The sequence below is a fragment of the Crinia signifera genome, chromosome 9 (genome assembly GCF_055691185.1).
Source record: "Crinia signifera chromosome 9, ASM5569118v1, whole genome shotgun sequence".
In the NCBI taxonomy this organism is placed as follows: domain Eukaryota; kingdom Metazoa; phylum Chordata; class Amphibia; order Anura; family Myobatrachidae; genus Crinia; species Crinia signifera.
The window spans coordinates 1,950,831-1,973,614 of NC_139225.1; the positions used below are offsets into that span (position 1 = coordinate 1,950,831).

At 44.6% G+C, this 22,784-nt stretch overlaps 1 protein-coding gene across 3 annotated transcripts in view; it reads left to right on the plus strand.

Moving 5' to 3' along the window:
* FIBCD1 (fibrinogen C domain containing 1) overlaps positions 1-22,784 on the plus strand; it is a 94,204-nt gene that overhangs the window by 64,413 nt on the left and 7,007 nt on the right. For all 3 annotated transcript variants that reach the window (XM_083160868.1, XM_083160867.1, XM_083160869.1), the window contains exons 4-5: positions 7,169-7,322; positions 12,096-12,232. In XM_083160868.1, the coding sequence (XP_083016994.1) occupies positions 7,169-7,322; positions 12,096-12,232 (291 nt within the window). The remainder of the gene's footprint in view (positions 1-7,168; positions 7,323-12,095; positions 12,233-22,784) is intronic.

The window sequence follows — 22,784 nt, forward strand, 5'->3', positions numbered from 1 at the left end:
TTCGTGTGCTTACACTGTGTCGGTGGGGCTGTCAGTCATTACAGATAATCGCACAACTGTGTGAACAGTGCAAGCAGAATGTTTGGGGCTGAGAACATGTTTATTTGGCATTTATTGTACATATATTAAATGTCACAAATCTGAGTGTTACCTTCATAATCTATAGATCTCACTTTTGTGCATGATATACTATTAATATAAATGTATTCCAAATGAAAATTGAATTGATGACATCACTAATCTTTGCTGATGAGTTCGTGCTTCACTGAGTTCTACAATTTAGGATTTGTCAGAACACGGAATCCTATTATAGAAGATTCTGCTGCAACTTGAGCCGATTAGGACTCTTATTTTGCATATGATAATTAAGCTGAAGTGGGCTAACTAATAAAATGTATTCTGTTATCAATAGCGCTGTCCTAAATCCGCAGATATAGCAAGACGGGGGAGGGGAGATAATGTACCAACCAATCAACATGTAGTCTGAGCTGTAAAAATAGCAGAAGCTGACTGGTTGCTATGAGCAACGTCTTTACTTTATCTCTCTGAAAGATGTGACAAATCTCCCGCTACGTTTCAGAACCTCCATAAAACCTTTATTTTACCTCCTACCTCTCTTAGCTCCCGATATACATCCTGTATCATACATACAGGATACATACATACAGGGTACATACATACAGGATACATACACACAGGATACATACATACAGGATACATACACACAGGATACATACATAAAGGATACATACACACAGGATACATACACACAGGATGCATACATACAGGATACATACATACAGGATACATACACACAGGATACATACATACAGGATACGAACACACAGGATACAAACATACAGGATACATACATACAGGATACACCCTATTCAGGATACATACACACAGGATACATACACACAGGATACATACACACAGGATACATACATACAGGATACATACATACAGGATACATACACACAGGATACATACATACAGGATACATACATACAGGATACATACACACAGGATACATACACACAGGATACATACATACAGGATACACCCTATTCAGGATACATACGATAACCCGGCAGACAGGATGTCAGTGGTGGAAAGTCCAGCTGCGGCATCCTGATACATACATACAGGATACATACATACAGGATACATACACACAGGATACATACGATAACCCGGCAGACAGGATGTCAGTGGTGGAAAGTCCAGCTGCGGCATCCTGATACATACATACAGGATACATACATACAGGATACATACATACAGGATACATACACACAGGATACAAACACACAGGATACAAACACACAGGATACATACATACAGGATACATACACAAAGGATACATACACACAGGATACATACACACAGGATACAAACATACAGGATACATGCACACAGGATACATACACACAGGATACATACACACAGGATACATACATACAGGATACATACACACAGGATACATACATACAGGATACATACACACAGAATACATACATACAGGATACATACACACAGGATATACCCTATTCAGGATACATACACACAGGATACATACATACAGGATACATACACACAGGATACATACGATAACCCGGCAGACAGGATGTCAGTGGTGGAAAGTCCAGCTGCGGCATCCTGATACATACATACAGGATACATACATACAGGATACATACATATAGGATACATACATACATACATACATACAGGATACATACACACAGGATACATACGATAACCCGGCAGACAGGATGTCAGTGGTGGAAAGTCCAGCTGCGGCATCCTGATACAGAGACGCATGTGATACATAACATGCCAGAGGGATCCTGCGGCCCAGGACCTACCCAAGGGGGGTGGGATGGCCATACACCACTGTGACTTCTCGGAGAGTAGTGTATGGCCAGCTTTACTCCTGCACCCCGCCGCCTACACCTAACCACGCCTGATGGCAGTCGGGATGTCGGCTCTGATATATAGAACGCCGGCATTCTGACCGCCTGATTCCCTTGGGAAAACATGATTGTTCTATGAATACTGGTCCTGTTGTAGGGGATAACAGCTTATAACAAGATGCCTTCATACTGGTTTGCTTTCTAATTTAGGCTTTGCGGCCCTTTAAGTGTGTATATAAATATAATGTATGTGTGTCTGTGTGTATATATATATATATATATATATATATATATATATATACACACAGACACACACATATGCACTGAGAGCAGCTATGACGCCGGTGCCATAAGAAAATGTTCTCGGAATTCTTAAACTATGTTCCATGCATAATGAGGGAGAGATTGCATACTGTACATACACAGCGAATCTCCTGGGACAGAACTCCCTGGCGCTATATCACGCATAACACATGGCAGTTCTGCTGCGTGCACAGACGTAAGCCAGCAGATATCTGGCACACGTTTTAGAGCCAATGCCAATTATCACTTGTACATGGAGTTAGTCTGGTGTGAATAAGAATCGGAAAGTCATAAAGATCCCACATTCTTTTTGTTTATCCACGTTCTCCAAGGCTTCCAGAAATATTTAAAAACCCCTGAATGGAAGTACATGGGGCTGTGGCAATAGCTACTGTAACCTGCAGTCTTCCTTCTGTGAAAATTACCAGTGAGAGGCATCTAATGTATATAATAACCAGTGCAAGGCATCTGTATAATGTGCATAAGTCGGGCCTTGAGATCTACCAACGGTCCATCCACGTTTTCCAAATCCCCTAGCTGGTGCACAGCTGTAGTCATTACTAACTGTCACATTCCCCAGATCACCTAGCTGGTGCACAGCTGTAGTCATTACTAACTGTCACATTCCCGAGACCACCGTCCTAGCTGGTGCACAGCCGTAGTCATTACTAACTGTCACATTCCCCAGATCCCCTAGCTGGTGCACAGCTGTAGTCATTACTAACTGTCACATTCCCCCAGATCACCTAGCTGGTGCACAGGTGTAGTCATTACTAACTGTCACATTCCCCCAGATCCCCTAGCTGGTGCACAGGTGTAGTCATTACTAACTGTCACATTTCAAACCTGCTGCATTCATTCCTACTATAGATCCACAGGTGGCCTGAGACACATGACCTGGTGATAGATCTTGAGGCAGGTTTGGTCACCCCTGCCCTAGAAAATCTGTTTTAAAAGATATCTTTGACTTTATGTAATGTGGTGTATGCTTGATGTCAGGGGGGACTGGGACGGACGGTGGGCGGCAGTGGGAGCAGGAGCCGCACTTTACAAGGGGGAGAGCCGCATGAGGCTCAAGAGCCACAGGTTGGCCACCACTGACCTAGCTGGTGCACAGCTGTAGTCATTACTAACTGTCACATTCCCCAGATCCCCTAGCTGGTGCACAGGTGTAGTCATTACTAACTGTCACATTCCCCCAGATCCCCTAGCTGGTGCACAGGTGTAGTCATTACTAACTGTCACATTTCAAACCTGCTGCATTCATTCCTACTATAGATCCACAGGTGGCCTGAGACACATGACCTGGTGATAGATCTTGAGGCAGGTTTGGTCACCCCTGCCCTAGAAAACCTGTTTTAAAAGATATCTTTGACTTTATGTAATGTGGTGTATGCTTGATGTCATTAATGAAGCGCGCTCATCCAACATGTCCATATGAGGGGGATTCTTGTTAAGGACAGCCAGGCTGCAACGGCAGCACGGTCATCGCCGTCCCCCCTCAGTGCCCCCCACCAGCAATGTGTATGTATGCACTTGCCGATGCCAGCACCCCCTCGCTGGGTCCGATATTGGCATCGGTGTGGCTGTCTAGTGTGTATGGGGCTTCTGTATCCGGAACCCAGACAAGATCGCATTAGCAGTCACTGTATTTCCTATGCATCACATTCCTCTTGGAGAGCCTTAATTTCCCATTGCCACAATAAAGAGCAATAAGACATTGATATTAATAATGAAATCAAGTCTTAATAATTAATATACGGGATACAAACAGATGACAGGTTGTGAGAATCCCGACAATCCTATATAACGATGCCGGTATCCCAAGGGTGGGAATACTTATACCTAACCCTCCCTTCTTGAAGCCTAAACCTAACTCCTGAATACTGCCGATTACACCTACCCCCCCCCCCTCCGCCTTACCCTTGCCCCCCTTTTTGATACCTAAACCCCACTACTCCTCCCCCGACCTTCCCATCCATGCAGCCTAACCCTAAGTCCACCCACTAGGGCGTAAACCTAACCTCTGGCCTGACGGTAACCCGCCCCGCATTCAGGATGCTGGATACCGGTATTCTGGCATCTTGATCCTTTCGATGACCCAGCACTTACCGTGGGCCATGGCCACAGATCCACATCTGCCTTCTGCAATAATGTCCTTGTACAATGCCGCAGCCAGATGTCAGCTTGTCTGTCGGCTTCATGTATGTAGTGTTACGTCAGGGATGTTTTGTGATACCCCAGTCACCACTAACGAGCACTTTGTTTCTCTAAACCAAAAACCTTCACATCTTCTCTCTACTTTAACGCCATGAAACTGAAGCCGTTTAGAGTTGCCGTTTACTATGCAGCCCATTGATTGGCTCGAAGACATCGCATCAGATTAAAAGTTAATAGAGGAATACGGGGGCAGGCATCACCTGTCAATCAAGATATGTGTGTAGACTCTGGAGCCACGTTTAATGATCCAACTCGCATACTGATGCGCTAGGAACTTGTTCTAGGTGTTTTCCTATGGCAATAACCTGTGCTGATTAAATAACATATCAAAGTGCGCCTGTGGCTTCCACACAGGGAAAGTAGCCAATATTCATGAGAACGCAGTCCATCGACTCGTTAGGAAGTACTGGCATCTCTGGGGCACATACTGGGGGCAGCCCACCATATGTATAACAGGTGCTAAAACAAAGGCGCGTTAGAACAGGAAGGAACTAAAGCATGGAAAAAATATTTAGAAAAATTCTAGAAAAAATGGTTACCTGTGGGTATCACTGGCTAATGCAGTCCTGTGCCAGCCCAGCCATCCGAGGATGGCACCTCCGCTGTGTATGATAAACAGGGTTTCCCCATTGATAAATACTGTAGACCCCTTATTTCATTTCGGTGAATGATGAAGCTCATTGTTTAAAACATCATCTCTCCAACAGGAAAACGATATCACTGAACCTGACAATTATATAATCAGACAAGAAAAGAAGAGTTCTGTGATATTGCTGGGTGCTTCTCCTGTTTAGTATTCTTTTGGTCTGTTTGTATAATGTGCAGCTGTCATTATCTCCCATGAAACGCTATAGACTCTGACTAAAGCTCTCTATCTATAGCAATATATAAAAGAGCATCAGGTAGAAAAAGACAACAGGAACGCAGAGGAAATTTTGCAGCGTTCATTTATCTTTCATTTTACACAATTAAAAGAGGTAGCTCTTCTTTAAGTGCTTTTTGTTTGGTAAAGCCAGATGTGACAGTTGTTGTTTATTTGTCATTAACAATTGTCATTTCTTTAAGGTTTTTTTTTTTACTGCCACAGCCTAGCGGTCTGACTACTAGACTTACTATTGGGCGGTTTGTCATAGCCGCTGGGCATTGGAAGCTTTGACAAACTGCACCACTATCTGTCTGTGAGGGGAGTCTGCTCGGATTGCATCGGTAGAGCCAGAGATTTGCTATATTTTGGTTTGGGTAGAGCCTGCCATTTGTGTGGGTGGGTGGAGCCTGCCATTTTGAGTGGGTGGAGCCTGTCATTTTGTGTGGGTGGGTGGAGCCTGCCATTTTGTGTGGGTGGTCATTACCTGCCTTTTTGGGTGGGTGGGCATTGCCTGCCATTTTGGGTGAGTAGGTGCACCCTACCATAATGGTCTATGTGAGTTTGTTTACCATAAAAAAAGACTGATTGTTCGATGGTTTAACCATTTGCATTTGGAACGTCAATGCATGCCAACCATCGATTTTCAATGGCTATACCTAACACTAGTTTGTTCCTTAGTGAGGTCACCACCTCACCAAACACTTACTACAACCTGGGGCTGTACTCAATAAAACAGTACAGTCAGGAAATATTGCATGGGTGAAGCCTGGCATTGAGTAATGCTGGCATCATATGGACCATTCCTAATGACAGTTAGGAGCTGATTGGCTGGTGCGTTATCACCCTACACTTTATCACCACTTTATCAGGCTTAATACATCTGTCTCTGAGTGAGAGCAACAGGATCAGCGCCTAGTAATTTGCCACTTATATTAATGGTCTGTTAGGACAAGATTCGTCCACGTGGACTAACCAGATCTCTTCTGTGGTCATGGATTCCCCATGGTGAGCATTGGCTGCCATCCTTCAGCCTTATCTATACTGACTCCACAATCAGATCATTATCGCGCATCTGTCTGGTCTTAGAGCTGTATTGTACATGCTGCAATGGCGCAGCGAGGAAACAGCACAATGTAAAAGGCAACACCAGGCTGGTTCTGCCTCTTGCAGTTATAAATGAGGTGCTAATTCGCCACACTCACACCCAGAGCGTCATCTCGCGCCTGTTACATGAGACCCTCTAGGAGGATACTGAAATGTTTTATAGCGCCTGATCGCCCGTATAAAGTGACAGGAGATCACGGGGCGATATTCAATTGATGAATTTTATCACGCATTTGACACCCAAACTAATGGGCGCAACAAGAAAAGTCCCAAACGTTGACTTTTTTTCAACTTTTAACTTGCTATCCCCGAGGGCAGCGCGCTCAAAAGATGTGTGCGCACCCGTCACCAGAAACATTTGAATACCGACGGCGAACCCATGGGTGCCCAACCATTGAATTCCCCCCATAAGGCTAATTTACTTCTAATATTACTATTTATTATATTGTTCCACTGACTATTTGTGTATATCTTTGTGTGGATTTAGATTGTATATATCCTATGTATATATAGCTTTTGGCTCTACTCATTTTGTCTTTGTCAGGACTCGATGTATCAAGCTTAAAAAAGCCAATCAGCTCCTAACTGCCATGTTACATGGTGGTTTTGAAATATGACAAGTAGGAGCTGATTGGCTGGTTGTTTATCACTCACCACTTTATCCCTATTTGAAGCTTGATACATCTGGCCCTCAGACTGTGTTACCCATAAGGCTCCACAAGTCCTCACTGGTCTGGTATCTTCTTTGTCACTGCAGCTACTGTCGGAGGGTCAAACCCACGTGGCACAGCTGGTCAGTTCAGTGAGCGAAGTGCTGGACACGGTGCAGAGAGAACATGGCCGATCCCGCAGCAAGGGCGATCTAGTACGGGCACCGGCTAGGAATGCCAGGCCCCGTGGCTGCACCAATGGTGAGTCTCTAACAGTCATGGTCACACTTTGATGCCTATCCCGCTTGTTCCCTCTTTCTCTGTCATACTGGCCGATCGCAGAAATGAGGCGGGAACGGGCTTCACACTACAGGAGGCAACGTCAGTACAACTGGTATTTTTAGGTTGAAATACTGGAATAGCTAAAATAGCTAACGGAACGTTCTCTCAGGTAATTATGAGGCAGGGAAGGGGAACTCAAGGAGAGGTGGAAAAGCCTGATTTTACCTCAGACAGAGAACTCAATCATTTTACTACAACACATTAACGGCCCATGCTTTACTGAAGTCACTAATGGGTCTATGTACTAAGCCTTGAAGAGAAAAAGAATAGGATTGGAGATAAAATACCAACCGACCAGCTCCACAGCCTATACCATGGCAGTTAGGGGCTGATTGGCTTAGTAAATAGGGGGTTATTCAGACCTGATTGCTTCGCTGCTAATTTTCAGAGCCCTATGACCAGATAGTCACCACCCTACCAGAGTGAAATTCCGCCCTGTGCACGGCTGAGCAATATAGGGTCAGCAATTATCTGCAAATCCAACTCACTCGCCATGTAATGATTCTCCTGTGTGCAGTATGTGCGTAGCCCAGGACTTACTCAGCGGCTGTGATAGAAACAGGATGATCGGGGGCGGAGCCTCATACACCTGGCCACACCTGCATATTACCTGACACTCCCAGATAACAGCCGCTCACCATGTAATGATTCCCCTGTATGCAGTATGTGCGTAGCCCAGGACTAACTCAGCGGCTGTGATAGAATCAGGCTGATCGGGGGCGGAGCTGAAGTCACATGACTTCCCCTCATACACCTGGCCATGCCTGCATTATCCCTGACACTCCCAGATAACAGTCGCTCACCATGTAATGATTCCCCTGTGTGCAGTATGTGCGTAGCCCAGGACTTACTAAACGGTCGTGATAGAATCAGGCTGATCGGGGGCGGAGCTGACATCACATGACTTCCCCTCACACACCTGGCCACGCCTGCGTATTTCCTGACACTCCCAGATAACAGCTGCTCACCATGTAATGATTCCCCTGTGTGCAGTCTGTGCGTAGCCCAGGACTTACTCAGCGGCTGTGATAGAATCAGGCTGATCGGGGGCGGAGCTGACATCACATGACCTCCCCTCATACACCTGGCCACGCCTGCGTATTACCTGACACTCCCAGATAACAGCCGCTCACCATGTAATGATTCCCCAGTGTGTGCGTAGCCCAGGACTTACTCAGCGGCTGTGATAGAATCAGGCTGATCGGGGGGCGGAGCTGACATCACATGACTTCCCCTCATACACCTGGCCACGCCTGCGTATTACCTGACACTCCCAGATAACAGCCGCTCACCATGTAATGATTCCCCAGTGTGTGCAGTCTGTGCGTAGCCCAGGAATTACTCAGCGGCTGTGATAGAATCAGGCTGATTGGGGGCGGAGCTGACATGACACACCCTCCCCATAAACGCTTGGGCACGCCTGCGTATTACCTGACACTCCCAGTAAACGACTGGTTAGCACCCACAAGTGCCGGCTTCCTGTCAATCAACTTGCAAATAGCTTGTGGTTAGAAAAGATGCTGGATTGTATCGCTGGGCGGCCTCGTGTATGTGCGCTACAATCCATGGCCTACGAAATCATAGCCCAGCGATCAGGTCTGAATAACCCCAGAAGACCTCTGTGTCCTATTTAGCTTGTAAGGCCCCAATACACTATGCTGAGGTATTGCATGCAGCCTCGCATGAGATACCTCCGGGACTCCCTGTCAGGGGGTAGGTTGCATGCGGACATGCAATGTACCGCTGGTTGACATGCAGCATTGCAAAGCCCACACTGGTGGCCGCTCACATCCAGCGCATGCACAGAAATGCTCATACGCAGTGAGGAAACATTGCGCACCGTTACGAATTTGCAATGGTGCGCATGCACCAGAATAAGGTCCACAATGTATCTTTGGCGCAGCAGTGATAATCTGCGGATTCGATCTGATGCATCGGATTGGAATCTTAAGTAAACAACATTTGATTTGACACAGTATCGGCCCAATGAGTCAAAATCTCTGGCTCCCCCCCAACTGTCCCACCCTCGGAACAGTGACACCCGCGGGAGGGACGGCAAATAGCGGGACTGTCCGGCTGTAATCGGGTCAGTGGGGAGGCACCACAAGCGCTAGTGCACCACAGGATATTTGAGGGATAGTCCTATATTTATAGGGCCAATTAGCGGCCACTAAGGGAGTGAGCAGATCCGCTGTGTGATTATAGACAGCACGCGGTAGCTTATAATGATCTTGTGCTGGATAATGTTACAGAACTCTGTACAATGACCAGGAACATGTGGAGATGGAGCCTATTTACAGATCCTCCTGAGTTTCTGGTGCTTTCACTCTGCAAATGGCCCTGAAACGTAATTAAGTCTCTTGTGTCATTAATGAATCTGCAAACATTTCAGCTCGGAGAAGAATGTAAAAAAAAAGAAAGAACTAAAATGAAGCTGAACTAGAGGAAAGGAAAAAGCGGAATTAATTGTAGGTTTCGGGCGTGGTATTAGGCTGTTCCTGGGCTGATTGTATTGGGTGCCGGATGACTGTCTGGATCCCGACTGTCGGAACAGCATACCACACCTGATGGTTTTATCTGTTAGCAAAGGAAGAACACTGGGTGACAACATTGCTCCAAACCCTTTCATTCGTATATTGTTCTAGATATTGTACTAGATCGCATTTCCCATACGTGTCGGAACTTATTCAGGTCCCTTCATATCCCCTGTGTGTTCGCCAGGCGCACGCACCCAAGATTTTGGGTGGGGGCAGTAGGGCGAAAGGCCGGGCGATATCTCCTTGGGAACGCCCAGCATTTGGGAGTTCCCATGCAAATTGCCTGGTGATGCGGGTGCGGGTGGCATGCAGCTGACATCACCGGACATCACCCATTTCCTGCCGAGCGTGTACGCATATCTAAGTAAATGAGCGTATGCACGTATACTTAGATATGTGTGCACCTTCCACATCATTCCCCCTAGCCTGTGATGTTTATGTAAAACATCCATTCACAGGCAGTGCAGGTAAACCCGCAGTGCGAGGGGAGGGGGGGGGGGGACAGGTGGATCGGCATTCGCTGGCCGGGGTCTGCTGAACTCCAACCAAATGAATCAGCCCTAATAACTGCCGTAATCTGTGGATGGAAATGGTGATAAATCAGCTCCTATATAATGTGATTTGGGGTATTGTGATACATCCATGCAATGTGATCAGTTACCGCACTGCGGATTGGGCCGATATTATTACATCATATACTCATCAGAGGATGCAAATGGTGATAAATCGGCTCCTATATGTCATAATGTGAATTGGGGGTACTGTGTGGCATATTGTGTACTGGCAGCCCTACATTGTGGCATAATATGAACTAAGGCACTATTATGCTTCAATAAACTAGGACACTACTGTGGTTCAGAAAATGAACGAGGACACTATTCAATTGCCTACCAGTGCTGGGACAGGGGCCCATTCAAAATATTGTTATGGGGTTCACAATGTTTTGGGAGTTACACCCCTCCATATACTAACACAGGGTACACACTAGTAGATATATCTGCAGATGGTTTAGACACTGTGTTCTCCATACACGATCCATCAGGAATGACATCACAAATGGGCAGGAGCATTTGCATTAGCCCGCCCACTGAGTTGTCTATCACTGACGGCTCCCGGCACGGCTGTGTGGGCGGTTGGTGGAACGGCCGTACATATAGCACCTATGCGATATTTCATGGCAGTGTACCGCGTCCCCTCACATGGCGCCCTGCACTCGGCACACTTTATATGCTCCCTCTGTGCCCACTGGGATGGTAAAGTATAAACAAGTTGGTATTATGTAAAAAAAATCATTAAAAACTCAAGTCAACCTTTTTCATGTCCGTCCATTTGGAATGTCAGTGCCGACAGATCTAATGCATGTAGACCTATTTGATTGTCAACCTAAATGGTTTCCCCGACATCGCAGACAATCACATCTGACTTTGTCGGTCTCTTCCCTCTCTGTTCCCTCTATGGGGCCCATTTATCACGGGCAGAATCTGGGCGGAACGTTACCACTCAGGATCGAATTGTAAAATATGATCCCATTGGAGGTATGTATCATACCCGAGGAGCACTGACCCCCCCCCCGCCGACACCGCTGACCGCACTACAATGGGCTACCGCCATCTCAGAATGGCGGTAGCCCAGGGATGTGAAGCCGGGCTGCCTGGTGTTGAAACATTGGGCAGCTTCTCATCCCCCACAGCAACCTATGGGGGAGGCGGCCGGTGGCGCTGCAGGGGGGGATGGCAGCAGGGATGGGAGATCCTTGCTGTGATCCCCCTGTGGTACATTTCAGTGATACTTAATATTTGCGGCTAACCTGTTTTGGGGGATTTAGCCACAAATGTTGTTTGATAAATGTGCCCCTCTGTGAAGCATTAGTCTCTCCTAGGCCGGATACATAAGCAGCAGTTATACACGATAGCCCAGCCTCGCTCTCAGCCCTCACCGCCGCGCCACCCAGTGCTGCCATCTGACAGGACTATAAATCTCAGCAGGAAAGTCATCCGTGTAGCTCGAGCATTTTCCCTGGAAATTTTTCTGAGTTAATTTAAACATTTGCCCAGCGATGGAATTATCCGGCACCGTGACTCCGATTCTTTCTTTTCTCTTGCCATGAAATCACTTTCGCTCTGACCGTATATAATTGTAGCACTTTATTTTGTAGGCTCCAAACCCCGGGATTGTTACGATATCTTCATGAGTGGACACCAGGACGACGGTGTCTATTCCGTTTTCCCCATTCACTACCCCTCAGGGTTTCAAGTGTTTTGCGACATGACGACAGACGGTGGCGGATGGACGGTGAGTTAATGGGCAGCGGGAGAGTTTCTATTCACTTTGTATGTCAGGGAGGCACTAGACGAGGTCTTCAGTCAGCAGTGGGCAGTGTGATACTGTATGTCTCAGGGGCCACAAGTCTGGGGCCACATTATGGAGTCAGAGCAGCAGCATCAATGCACTATAAAGAGGCACAAACTTGCTCTGCAAGCATCTAAATAACCAAACCTTAAAACCCCTCCCATTGTACAATCTAACAATCAATCATGTGACCACCCATGGACACGCATCCTCAGCATCATTGTTTACCCCATCCCGGCAGAGGTGTCTCCCACCTGTGAGCAGGAAGTGGGCTGCCGCTGGCCGGGTCTCTGCACCGGAACAATACTGCACATGTGCAATAGCCTGGCTTCTGCGGGCTGCGTCGGCTGCTGGCCATGGAAGCTGGCTAGGGCTGCACAGTAAGGCAGGGAGTGGCTTCCTAAAAGATGCCAGCTCTCTACCCATCACAGCCCGGACTGGCAGCCCTGGAGGGAGGGAACACCTCTCAATTGGAGTGCCTGTCATGCGAGTGAATAGCAGGTGGGACTTCCCTAACTTTGAGGGGCCTGGGTGGTAGATTTTACCTGGGGGGGGGGGCAGGAGGGGCTGCAGTTCTTCTGGTGCACCTGGAAACTATATAAGGCAGAAATTGGTCAATGTGATGTCATGGGCTGTATATTTTTGGATTGTGGGAGGAAACCGGAGTACCTGGAGGAAACCCACGCAAGTACGGGGAGAATATACAAACTCTGCACAGTTAGAGCCATGGTGGGAATTGAACCCATGACCTCAGCGCTGTGAGGAAAGCAGAGTGCCTGGGGCAAAACCCAGCCAAGCATGTGACCTCATGACCTAAGTGCTGTGGGGAAACTGGAGGACTGTATTACCACCATGGCCTAACTCCCCATAGACAGGTGGGAATGGTACAATTGAAATTGTGTTGACCACTACACACTGTCCGTTCTGCCAAGCACTAATAAATCTAGATTTTGCCCCAGTTTCTCCAGATATGTTGGTGTCTTTTAGTGTTCCTGTGTGTATGCATGGCCCATAGTGGAACCGGAAGCTTCTGATAAGCTATTGGCAGTGGTAACCAACGATAGTAGGGGAGGCTTTGTAACTAGGGAGAAATTGGTTTATCTATATGATACATAAATGTAATATTATGTTACGCCCCGTACACTACAACAAAATGTCCGACCCTTAAGTCGGATGGAATTTCCGATGAACTGCGCCAGGACCTTCCCTGGAGTGATTCCATATGATTTTGTACTTGGTGTCATTTTTCCATAAGCTATATATCACGCCATATATCTTATGGTATACAATTGTACAAGATATATCTGATGGGCTGGATTAGGGGCTAGAGGGACTGGAAATGTCAGTCAATTTTTTTGCGATATATCTCATGGACAAAAAGCCTCCTTTTTCCATCCGATTCCTGATTCAGATAAATCACTGGTGCGGTACGACCGATCTAGTGGTTCCTACCCAACCCCCACGGGACCACATTAGATCAGATCGGAGAGAAAACACGATTTTACACTTTTCAACCTCGGGGTGGTTGCAGCCTGTAAGCCAGAGCACGGACAGGCCCCAATAAGCTGCCAGTGATACAACATGACCTGGTGTGTGCATATATATATATATATATATATATATATATATATATATATATATGGCTAACTACTCCTCATCTCTATGAGGTGAAGTACCGCCAGTGACCACTAGAGGCCACTTGACAGATTAAATTACTCCTTTGTGTGCTAAAAGATGTCATAACAGAAAGTGAAAGCAGTTTTTGCAGCGACACTGGTCTGTTTCACATTTGCTGGATATGGAGAGAGGGAGCTGTGAAGACAGATATTGGAGGTAGGGGCAAATAGGGGCTGGGGGTGGGGTGGAGAGTTTGTGGGATAAAAACTTTCACAGCTCAAAGTGAAAGTAAAAACATGTCAAATTGAGAGTACACTGCAGGAGCCGTCATTTGGACAAGCTTATAACTAGTTATACAGTAAATCTCTGTAATATCCTATATTGTTACATATTGTATATATATATATATATATATATATATATATATATATATATATATATAAAACTTACATCCCTGAACAGGAAAAATGAATTTGCATATTTTTGCAGAAATCTCTATACAGTATGCTTTAGTATGGATTAGTCCGTGTACAAAACGCAGTCTGCATTTCTCTTCTGACTGACATTTAATATTGTTGTGTTGGGGGGGATCTGTTTGTAAATGTCATGTTGCGCTGCGCTTGTGGTATCATCACTGAAATGAAGAACACAATGTGAATCATGTTAAGCTCCGCACAGCGGTACGGCCAACTGAGCGGATTAAAACTTCTTCCACAAGATCATTTGCACAGGTTTACTTCTTAATAAAGTACCACGTTGCATTATTTGTATTATAAATTACTTTTAGTCTCATAACTGTATATGCTGGTAGTCACATGTCCCGTGTAATACAGATATACAGTGTACAGTATGGTGGTTTAGCTATATGTATATGCTGGTAGTCACATGTCCCGTGTAATACAGATATACAGTGTACAGTATGGCGGTTTACCTATATGTATATGCTGGTAGTCACATGTCCCGTGTAATACAGATATACAGTGTACAGTATGGTGGTTTACCTATATGTATATGCTGGTAGTCACATGTCCCGTGTAATACAGATATACAGTGTACAGTATTGCGGTTTACCTATATGTATATGCTGGTAGTCACATGTCCCGTGTAATACAGATATACAGTGTACAGTATGGCGGTTTACCTATATATATATGCTGGTAGTCACATGTCCCGTGTAATACAGATATACAGTGTACAGTATGGTGGTTTACCTATATGTATATGCTGGTAGTCACATGTCCCGTGTAATACAGATATACAGTGTACAGTATGGTGGTTTACCTCTATGTATATGCTGGTAGTCACATGTCCCGTGTAATACAGATATACAGTGTACAGTATGGTGGTTTACCTATATGTATATGCTGGTACTCACATGTCCCGTGTAATACGGATATACAGTGTACAGTTTGGCGGTTTACCTATATGTATATGCTGGTAGTCACATGTCCCGTGTAATACGGATATACAGTGTACAGTATGGCGGTTTACCTATATGTATATGCTGGTACTCACATGTCCCGTGTAATACAGATATACAGTGTACAGTATGGCGGTTTACCTATATGTATATGCTGGTAGTCACATGTCCCGTGTAATACAGATATACAGTGTACAGTATGGTGGTTTAGCTATATGTATATGCTGGTACTCACATGTCCCGTGTAATACAGATATACAGTGTACAGTATGGCGGTTTACCTATATGTATATGCTGGTAGTCACATGTCCCGTGTAATACAGATATACAGTGTACAGTATCGTGGTTTACCTATATGTATATGCTGGTAGTCACATGTCCCGTGTAATACAGATATACAGTGTACAGTATGGTGGTTTAGCTATATGTATATGCTGGTACTCACATGTCCCGTGTAATACAGATATACAGTGTACAGTATGGCGGTTTACCTATATGTATATGCTGGTAGTCACATGTCCCGTGTAATACAGATATACAGTGTACAGTATGGTGGTTTACCTATATGTATATGCTGGTAGTCACATGTCCCGTGTAATACAGATATACAGCGTACAGTATGGTGGTTTACCTATATGTATATGCTGGTACTCACATGTCCCGTGTAATACAGATATACAGTGTACAGTATGGCGGTTTACCTATATGTATATGCTGGTAGTCACATGTCCCGTGTAATACAGATATACAGTGTACAGTATGGTGGTTTAGCTATATGTATATGCTGGTAGTCACATGTCCCGTGTAATACAGATATACAGTGTACAGTATGGCGGTTTACCTATATGTATATGCTGGTAGTCACATGTCCCGTGTAATACAGATATACAGTGTACAGTATGGTGGTTTACCTAAATGTATATGCTGGTAGTCACATGTCCCGTGTAATACAGATATACAGTGTACAGTATGGCGGTTTACCTAAATGTATATGCTGGTAGTCACATGTCCCGTGTAATACAGATATACAGCGTACAGTATGGTGGTTTACCTAAATGTATATGCTGGTAGTCACATGTCCCGTGTAATACAGATATACAGCGTACAGTATGGTGGTTTACCTATATGTATATGCTGGTAGTCACATGTCCCGTGTAATACAGATATACAGCGTACAGTATGGTGGTTTACCTATATGTATATGCTGGTAGTCACATGTCCCGTGTAATACAGATATACAGTGTACAGTATGGTGGTTTAGCTATATGTATACGCTGGTAGTCACATGTCCCGTGTAATACAGATATACAGTGTACAGTATGGTGGTTTACCTATATGTATATGCTGGTAGTCAAATGTCCCGTGTAATACAGATATACAGTGTACAGTATGGTGGTTTACCTATATGTATATTTCGGTAACATTGCATGTTGTCTGTTGGGAAACATGGCTGAATCGACACAGCTTTATACATACAAACAATAGAAGATTCCGGCTCTTTTGAAACTGCTCCATATTTCAGCAATTGTGGTGAGAGTTAAAATACAAAAGGGTGTTCTAAATTTTGGGATAACACCACTTCATCAGGTTAGAGAGAATGGTGCAATCCCAGAATGCACTGCAACCTTTTGTATTTTTCTATAACATTTTTTAATATTATGGAAATGTATCCAGTGGCTGTAAACAGAGACCCATTAATATACGGTGGCAATGAAAGGTAAGACGGCAATACAGGGATCAATAAGACAAGAAGACAGCGTGTCTTACTTAGTCTGTCCACACAATAAACAGATATCTCATGAACCCGCTGACATAGATACAAAATGAATCAGAATCAGCTTTATTGGCCAGGTATATTTGCGTATACTAGGAATCTGTTTTCGGTTTGCTGTGCAGCAGCCAGGTGGGTAACAAGTAAACAGCATACAGTATAACCAGGTGGGGAACATGTACAATCATACAGAAGGTTATTCCGAGGGGACACCGTGTTAGATTATGTGCAGAGGGTTATGGCGCGACTAGACAGCGAGGTGTTCATGAGTTCACGTGTCAGCAGGTGAACCGCTTGAGGGAAGAAACTTTTTAGGCTTCTGGTGGACCTGGTGGGAACAGCCCTGTAGTGTCTGCCTGATGGCAGCAGGTTAAACAAGCCATGGCCAGGATGTAGTTGGTCCTTGACTATGAAGCACTGCACTTAACTCACTGACCAACCACAGGTGCTGAAATTAACTGGTCACTGACCAACCACAGGTGCTGAAATTAACTGGTCGCTGACCAACCACAGGTGCTGAAATTAACTGGTCGCTGACCAACAAGAGGTGCTGAAATTAACTGGTCACTGACCAACCACAGGTGCTGAAATTAACTGGTCACTGACCAACCACAGGTGCTGAAATGAACTGGTCGCTGACCAACCACAGGTGCTGAAATGAACTGGTCGCTGACCAACAAGAGGTGCTGAAATTAACTGGTCGCTGACCAACCACAGGTGCTGAAATTAACTGGTCGCTGACCAACCACTGGTCACCGTTCAATCAAACGGCCGATATATGGAACATCACTTTGGTCATTTGAAAGAGAGCTCTTCCCACATAAGGATTAGATATACCAGGTGTGGATTCATTAGCAGGGACCTCTCTTGTGTCCATTCCCTGCCCACATTGGCACCGCACCTTTTGGTTCAGCAGGAAGCACTACCCTTCTGTGAGTAGATCACATACGTAGTTTGTACTGTAAATCTATGCGGTGTGCTCTGTAAGCACTGCTGAACCATTGTGTTGCCATATAAATCATATACCCACGTACTGTATGCTGTATCCCTGTACATGGGAGATTATATATGTAGGTTCTAATTGTGTGACGGTATCATGGGAATAACCATGGGAAAGTATGGGGTTTCTCTGGTGTTCCCCATGCACCAGCCATAGATCACACGACAGCCTGCAATGTTAGGACTGTGGGAATGACGCATGGTCGGAAGTGAAGTGTTACTCAGAGAAGACACATGACAGTAAAGTAGGGGACTTAGTAAAAACCGGACCCAGACAAGACCCTGGAATGTCGGACCGGACATTAAACTCTGCCTTCCCGAACCTTGCAGTGTCCAGTCCAGGGGCTGTCCCATCCGGGGGGTGTCTTGTCCAGAGGGGGGGGGGGGGGGGGGGCAGTGATAGCTTTCACCAGGGACATGGTTATTGGGGGGCTGAGCAGTGTATATGACATAGGCAGAATGCCATGCTATGCTATTATATTGGGGTCATTGGGGTGACCCAATTTAGGTCGACATGCATTGGGTTGACCGCTTATGGTTGACACCTGAAATAGGTCGACATAGCTAGTCGACAGGGTTGGAAAGTTAACCTTTTCATTCCCCCACTATCCACATTGGCGTGAAGTTGATTTTATAGTGTGGCGAGCGCAGCGAGCCACCGAGCCCGAAACGTGGCGAGCGCTGTTAGCCCCACGAGGGGATGCGGATTACGTTACATGGATTGCGCATCCCCTCGCCACACTTCGGGCTCGGTGGCTCGCTGCACTCGCCACACTATATAAATTCAACTCCACGACGACGTGGATAGTGGGGGGATGAAAAGGTCGGACGGACGCATACCGCCGCCGCTCCCACGCTTTGGGTTGGCATGGATAGTCTGGGGGTCATCAAACCTAATTGCATGCCATCCAAGTGTCTGGCATGGCACCCCATAAAATCGCGATTTTGCGGGAGGTACGATGCCATGCGATGAGATGGGCCTGGGGACATAAGACCAGTTATGTTAAATAACTAAAAAATCGCATCACATGCCATTTTACACATTTGGCATAGTGGGCGCCGTGATAATACACAAGTACCGTTATGTTATTTTCCAATATTCATTATGGTTTCAAACGACATCAAAACATATTCGCTCTTTCAGGTCGACTATGCTAAGAAAATAGAAAAAGCCCTGTCATACAGTATGTACAGTATATAACATTGCACAAATTTACATAACTTTAAGACAGAAGGGTTAAGAAAGTAAGGGTAGGGTAGGGGGGGAGGGGGAAGATGACTAGTGCGTACATTCATGCTTAAGAATCATTAATACACAATCCTGGTCTAAAGAGTGTTCTAAAGCTGAGGAAACATGTATTTTCGTGGCTTCATCTAATATATTTATAAATAAAGACCACTTTGAATAAAATTTTTGTGCTCCATTGAGTATTTCTAGTTGCGCATATTTCCTTTCAAAATATACTATTTGTAATAGTTTCCGTTTAACAGTCAGTAGTAGCGGAGCAGATTTCTTAGTCCAAAAGATCAGGATGCATTTCCTTGCTAACGTGACAATTGTTACCAAAAGCGGGTGAGCTTTTCTGTTGATGTTGGTTACATCCCAGTTATGAAAGTTGAATCCCAAACATGGGTCCGGGAATAAAGTTTGTTGAGAATATTTCGTTAATGAATATAACAGTCTTGCACCAAAATCTTATTTTATGACAGTGCCACATACAGTGAATATAGTTAGCCACCGTAGCACCGCATTTATTGCAATGTCCCTCCTCCTCTATTACCATGTCTCCCCTTTGGTAATGGAGGAGGGATATCCGTGATATATGCCAGATGCACCGTGCATAAATAATATACTTCTTGGAGATACGAAGAATTAAGCGATATATTAAGGTGTATAATATCCTCTAGTGTAATGGATTATATATCCGAGTTCCATTTCTCTAGTAGAAGTGGCCATTGCTGATTATTCGTTAATATAAATTTTATTAATGAGAAGTCATTGAATACATATAAAGTAAGCATTACAATTTTCTTATAAGCTTATATTCAATAGTAAAATTTTAAGAACACTGATAAATATAACATCAAGATTTATCTGGAGCTTTTCGGAAATTAAAAGCTTATTCTTTAAATTCATATTGTCTTCATTCAATTCAGACAGACAACGCATTGAGGTTTTTTAAATAAAATTAAGAAGGAAAGAAAAGGAAAGGAAGGGAAGGGAAAGGGAAGGGAACCAACCCGGCTGTTGATTGTTAGAAAAAGAAAAAATAAATTAAAGTGGCAATTTAAAGAAAAGCTTGAGGGATATTGGGTTCCAGACTCGAATACATTCTGCAGAAGAATCCTTTAAAATGCTGGTTATATATTACATTGAATGAACATGCCATATTTACTAATTATCTCAGCTAAAGTCGGCAGTTCCGAAGATCTCCAATGGCGAGCAATACAGGTTCTAGTCGCAAGAACTATATGTTCTGTGCATGACCAGCTTCTGACCATTGCTGATTATTGTCGTAAAATTTGTCAATAATCATCCGCTATAGACACTTTAATTTATAGACATTAATAGAGGTATATTGTAATAAGGTATCAACGGAGGTAATCTGCGACAGTGTGATCTTTGGCGGGAGTATAGATACAGGGGTTTCATAGTATTTAGGAAATGCCTCACTTAAAAGTACATAAATAAATGTGTTTTAGGCAGGTTACATTTTTGTGAGAGTTCAGCAAAAGAAATCATGTCGCCCCCTGGGTCTAAAATCTTATTTGAAGTGTCTAAGCCCTTCTCTTTCCAGTGGGTAAAATGGGAGTTGAGGGGGGAATGATGGGTTTCCCCAGCTGTTGTTTAACTACACATCCCAGCATGCCCTGCATCAGATTTAGCATGACCAAATAGCACAACTGTAGCAGGGCATGCTGGGATGTGTAGTTCAACAACATCTGGAGTGTCCAGGTTAGCCATCACTGGTATAATATGTCTGTTTTTGCATATGTTGTATCCTTAGTGTCTGTTCTTCTATTACGAGTGTTTCCTTGTTCATATAATTATAGAGAGAAGAGAACGGATCTTATGCTTTGTATTTTCTGGTACATTTCGCCTTTTATTCCTGTAATGATAGGTTGATGTTTGTATGTGTTGTCTGTCTTGATATTCTATTGTGGCATTGTATTTGTTGTGCATTGTAGTTTGATTTAAACCGCACAAACCGTAACAAAGTGATTTTTGGCAAAATAGAAAAGCAACAACTTTAACGCAATTAAAAGACCATGTAGAATATATTTAGCCACGGGAAAGGTGATTTGGGGGGCACGTGGCACTATGAGAGGCTGCCCAGGTGGGGTTAATTTCCCTGTAGCAATGGGGCTATGGTCCATGTGAGATTCTTGCCAGCTCAGAAGTGGCAGGGAAGGGTATGAATATTTCATTGTGTCGGCCCACAGACTGGGCTCATTCTGCCTTAGGGGGGATTCATATTTAATGATGAAAACACAAACAAGTGTGACCCCATGTACCCTTCCCAAAGAATTGCCCATCTCCGCTGATCACATCAAACATCACGAGTCGTTCTCTGCACAGTTCCTGCGTTCAGTTTTAGATGTCTCGTTCAGCTGTCCCTAAATTCCTTTACATATTCTCCCATCCAATAGGAGTTCAAGTACTGTGACATTAGCCACCAGTGAGGACAAGTATTTGTGCTAGGGATGATTGCCGTCGATGGCAATAGTTCAACTGCCCATCAATAGTGCGAAACTAAACTATGCCATGGATGTTTTTACCTAGCGATGGGCATCCATTTTTTTTTGACTGATTGGACTGTGGGCCAATCAAAAGGCACTTTGAAAAAAAAAAGAACAACTGCAAAACATCGGTTTTGCTGTGTCATTGATGTGTCATCTGGTCCCCCTACATCAATGCAAAAGAATTCGCCATCAGCCATAAACCAACTGATGATTTTGAATCATCGATAGTCGATGGCAGCCCTAATTTGTGCCATATTCATGGAGACTGGGGGACAGTAATGTGTCATTGTCATTTCTAATGATAGGCTTGTGTATTTCACATGGGCTGTTGCTATGGGCAACCAATCAGATACTATCTATTATCTTCTAGATGGTGTTAAATAAATAAGAAGTAAAGTTCCCCCATAAAGCCAAGAACACAATGTTTAGTGCAGTTTAAGGGGCCCCGGTCAGGAGCAGCTCTGCTGGTGTCTCCCCCCCCCCCCCCACCTTACCTCTCCCTGTTACACAACAGAAATGTGCCCTGTGCTTTAGCCGTACAAGGTCGGATCAGATTAATCAGGGCTTTCCTCTTGCCAACACCTGTGTGATTGAATATTGCCCACGCCAGCACCCCTCCCACCGTACAGCCGCAACAATCTTCTGGGACATAAACACCAATGTAAAACATCTTTAAACTCCATAAACCTTTTAACCCTTCACCCACCTGCCGCTTGAGATTCTATATCAATTGTCCCCTGGTGCTAAATGAGGAGAGAGCAGCTTTTGATAAATCAAAGAAACGACCGCAGCTGACACACAGCGAGATTATTTCCTTTGATAAATGTATGGCCGGCTTTGCTCCGGGATATCTTTGATACATAATTCCCTTTGCAACTTTTATAGATGGTTCTGGTAGTAGGAGTAAGCTAAGAGGGAACGGTTCCGGCAGGAAAAGCAGATTT